Consider the following 4,808-nt stretch of genomic DNA (forward strand, 5'->3'; position numbering starts at 1 on the left):
AGAGTCTCATTCTGTTGCCTGGGCTAGAGTGCTGCAGTGTCAGCCTAGCTCACAGCAACCTCAAACTTCCTGGGCTCAAACAATCCTACTCCCTCAGCCTCCCGAGTAGCTGGGACTACAGGCATGTACAACCATGCCCGGCTAATTTTTTCTATTTTTAGTTTGGCCAATTTCTTTCTATTTTTAGTAGAGACGGGGTCTCGCTCTTGCTCAGGCTGGTCTCAAACTCCTGACCTTGAGTGATCCACCCGTCTCGGCCTCCCAGAGTGCTAGGATTACAGGCGTGAGCCACCGCGTCTGGCCAGTTTTTGTATTCTTTAATAGCAATAAAAATGAATCGTGGGAAACATTATGTACAGGAACAATCAACCCCACACACCTATACCAATCCTGCCTTCTCCAACCTCTAGCTCTCTGACTTATTGAATATTTGAGAGGCTTCTCAGGAGCACAAGAAACACATTTTAGCTACAGTAAGTACAGAAATTTATAGAGATAAGACCACCTCCCCCAAATCCCAAAAGTAACATCTCGGTTTATTTGTTTTCTATGGACTCTTTGTCATCAATTATTGCCTAAAATTTAGGAATGAGGTCACCTATAAAGAGGTGTCATTTCCTCTCTATCTTCTATTGACATCAGAGCCCAGAACAACAGTAGTAAATGACAGAGAAACTATATTGTGTTTTATTGTGTAACTGTCATTCCCTGATAATTTCGGGGCCTGTAATTATTATTACTTATTTTTTGCTTTTCTTCTAACTACATGGAAATAGCAATGAGTTTTCTGTCAACCACATTTAATTCCTTCCCCCAAATAAATGCTTCCCAGGGAAAGGTTGCTAGCTAATAATGAAATGATTCTTAAGGGACTCTATAGTTTAGTTCATTGTCTAGTAAATAACTCCAAGAGCAATACATGGTTACCTGGATTTTTTCTATATAGCTCATAACATAATTTAGTGGCTATTTTTTGCAGTGTGATGGAGAAGTTCCTGATCTTGTTGGAGCTACTTATGTTATTCATCAGTTGTAGAGAAATATTTCTCTGAAGTTCTTCATTGATATTTTGTAGTTTATCCAATTTTTCCATTTCTATCTTCAAACTTCTGTAAACTACAGATCAAAAAAAAAAGAATTAAAAAAAAATTTAAAAAAAAAAGAATTTTAAAGGGTGATGGAGTCATCACTCTTTATCTTTTTCAGAAGTTGTATTAAGGAAGCTAAAGGGCTAGGGAAGCAGTTACTCTACAGGAGTGTGGGAAAGAGACTAAGTACCACAAAGTAAGTGCCCTTTGTGGGCACGTCACTTATCATTATTGCAATGCTTCAATTTGAAGAATAAATTTTGGTTGTAAAGTTCTCGAAATTCTAGGTGCTTTCCCTTTCAATCAAAACAAAATTAGTGCATACACTTGCTTCCTAAGACTCCCAATCCAACGAGCAGCAGAAGGCAGAGAAGAGTCAGGGACAAGGCTGTGTGGCGCCATATGTGGGAAGGAGAAGGAGGTGCTGTAGAGAGAAAAATTAAAGCAAAATTAACAAAGAGTAACAAATGGCATACACCTTCATTTGATTTATTTATCCAACCATCTATCCATTCATTCATCCATTTGCCTTTATTTCTTTCCTAACATGTCAATTATAAAGGAATGTTGTTTGCTAGACACTAAAGGACATCTTAAATCTTTTTGAGGTATGAGTAAAAAATATTTGGTTAACTGTTTTGCAAGGAAACTGATTCTCATAGAAGAACTTGTTAATGGTAGACTGATTCAAGAAACAGGCAAAAATAGGCTTTACATTGAGGGTGGAGAAAACCAATCGAACTAGATATAGTATATTTTTTTTTGTACAAATTTAGGGAAATTGAGTAACTGGCAGCAAACAGAGAAATCGATCTGAACAGTCTTTCTTTGAGTAGAAAATTGTCACATGTCAAAGAAAACAGTTTCAGTTGTTTATGTGTTCCTCAGACAATCCTGAGAGTTTGGCTGCAGAACATACATGATAGGCTGTCTCTTTGTATTAATAATATTTCTGAGTGTCTCTGATCTTAGTCCAGATTGACAGCATTTCTTCATTAGAATTTTTCAGTATTTTTCATGTTTTTTAGTAAGAAACTTTTATTGATTGCTTTCTTTTCTACCGAACAGCGGTGCCCAGAACAGATCACTTTCCTATTAAAAAAACAGTAAAATGAATTTTATATCATGAATTAATTATTCTTAAATCACTATGATTTAAATGATCATAATGTGTATATGTAAAGACTAGATATTTAGAGAAAATACAATTCTGGGATAACATGATAATCTTACTATATGCATACTTTTGAGCTATTTCTTACATTTCACAGTTGATGGTGCAATAATACTGTGAAATCCAGAGAAAATCGCTAATAAAACCTGAAACTTAACTTCTTTAGACTTTTGAAAATAGTTACTAGTGAAAGAACTATGTGGTCAAGATTTTATGGAAGGTTAGAATTATAAATTTAAGTGTATCTTTCTTAAAATTGTTTTTCTCATTTATGTATGAATTTAGTTATTCAAAAGTTACCTACTGAGTACCTTCTATACACACCAGACACTATTCTAGGTACTAACAATTCAGAAGTGAGCAAGACACACAAGTCTCTGCTCTCATGGAGATAAATTGTAATTGTGAGAGGAAATGGATGAATAGACACACACACACACACACACACACACACAAACATACACACATATATATATAAATGATAGATAGGTGATAAATAAGTAAAGTGTAGATAGGTCAATTGATCTCAAACTGGGCTATGGTGTACAGAGATTTAAAGGTGAGTTATATTAGAAAGTAAATAGTTCAGACCTTATGAAAAACAGGAGCCAGTATGCAAAAATCAGTGGGAAGAACATTACAGGCAGCAAGAACACTTAGTTCAAAGAAAAGGTTCTATTTGAAAAACAGAATAAATTTCGTTTTACTGTGGCCAATGTGAGAAATAGTAGAAGAAGTTTTTTAAAAAGGCAAGAGACAGATTATTTACAGCCTGTTTTGCTAGAGTAAAGGAGTTGGAATTTTTTGGGACACTATTGGAAAGATTTAATCAGGAGGGAAAAATAACCAAATTGGCTTATCACAAAAATCACTGTGACTGCATATTGAGAATGAATTGTGGAATTGCAGTATTGAAACAGGGAGAAGAGTAAGAAACCTATTGCAATCTACCATATGAAAGAGAATAGTAGCTTGATTTACTAGTAGCGTTAGGGAATTTAATGATCCATATAAAGCATAAATTTTGAAGTTAGACTGTACAGCATAAATTTACAAAATGACTTCAGAAAGTTGGTAAATAAGATAAACACATTTACAGGCGGTATCTCATAGAGACAAAAATCACAATACAGTCTTTAGGGACAGAATACTTAGCTTTGAATCCTGGTTCTACTGCTTATCACTTATGGGACTCTGGGCAAGATACTTAACCCATCAGTGTCTCAATTTCTGCATTGGAAAGAGAAAAAAGAGAGAGAGAGAAAGGAAGAAAAAGAAAGAGGAAAGAAAGAAAGGAAAGAAAGAGAGAGAGAAAGAAAGAAAGAAAAAAGGAAGGAAGGAAGGAAGGAAGGAAGGAAGGAAGGAAGGAAGGAAGGAAGGAAGGAAGGAAGACCAAGATTGCAAAATATTGGAGATTAAATGATACATTTGTAATGCAGTTAAAACAGTGCTGGCACATAGCAATCACTTGGTAATTGTATTTAAATATGTGCTTATATGTGAATTTAATGAGATGAGGATGACTGGAGAGAGAGACCACTTTAGAAGAAAAATAAATATTTCTATTTTTGCCATTTTAAATTTAAGAAGAAATTAGAACTCCACATGGAAACGTGAAACAGGCGCTTGTATTTTCTAATCCTGAGATATGGGGAAAGGTCCTAAGGACATATGTGGGAGTAATTCTATTTGAAGCCGAATGACTGAAGGAGGAAACTTTGAAAAGCATATTGAGTGACACAAGAAAAGGGAACCCAGAACACAGGCCTGGAGTATTCCATCATCTAGAGTTTGAATTAAGGAGAAGAGTCAAAAAAGATGACGGAGAAGGAGCAGCCATTGTGATAGCAGAGACCACGAGGATGTCTCTAGGAGGATGTGCAAAGAAAGTGGTTAAAGAAGGACAGTTCAACTTTGTGAATGCTGCAGGGAAGTGAAGTAATGAAAGAACATTGGGATGAAACAGGGAGGCCCTCAGTGACCCAGAGAAGCACAGTCTCCATGAAACCATGGGGGCAGAAGCCTAATGGAGTTGGCTGAGAAGGAGCTGAGAAGTGAACTGGGAGTCAGTGACCAAAGGCAATGCTTTCAGAAAGTTGAACTGTGAAAGGAAGCAAAGAAATGAAATAATCATGGAGAGGTTGAAGGGATTGAGCATGGACTGTGTTTTGTTTGAACAGGAGTAGTAGAGCATGCTGGAGCACTAAAAAGGGATAATTAGAGAAGAAAGAGAGACTAATGAAGCAGGAGAGAAAGGAAAACATTATAGAAGTGTGTCTTTGAGAAGGACACATGAACTGAAATTCAGAATAAAATGAGGAGCTGTCCTTCGGTAAGAGTAAGTGCTTCACGAATAGTATCTGGAAGGAAGGAAGATTATCAGAATGGAAATTTTGGTAGTAGAAAGAAAAAGTATAGAATGAAGTAGGAGGAAAGATGAGAGTAAACAGGGTTTGAAAATTTGTGTATTTTTCGTCAACAATATTCAACTGCGGGGCACAGAGTGGGTGGATATTTGGGTTTAACCGGAACAGGAGTTCTTTAAG

General features: G+C 36.2%; 1 protein-coding gene across 1 annotated transcript in view; it reads right to left on the reverse strand.

Annotated features, from left to right (window-relative positions):
• CLEC12A (C-type lectin domain family 12, member A) overlaps window positions 1–4,808 on the reverse strand; it is a 45,730-nt gene that overhangs the window by 27,456 nt on the left and 13,466 nt on the right. Inside the window, exons 2-3 of the mRNA XM_012652148.1 lie at window positions 1,414–1,512; window positions 928–1,116 (exon numbers count right to left, since the gene is read on the reverse strand). Of these exons, the coding sequence (XP_012507602.1) occupies window positions 928–1,116; window positions 1,414–1,512 (288 nt within the window). The remainder of the gene's footprint in view (window positions 1–927; window positions 1,117–1,413; window positions 1,513–4,808) is intronic.

The sequence above is a fragment of the Propithecus coquereli genome, unplaced genomic scaffold (assembly GCF_000956105.1).
Source record: "Propithecus coquereli isolate 6110/MARCELLA unplaced genomic scaffold, Pcoq_1.0 Scaffold380, whole genome shotgun sequence".
NCBI classification, from domain to species: Eukaryota; Metazoa; Chordata; class Mammalia; order Primates; family Indriidae; genus Propithecus; species Propithecus coquereli.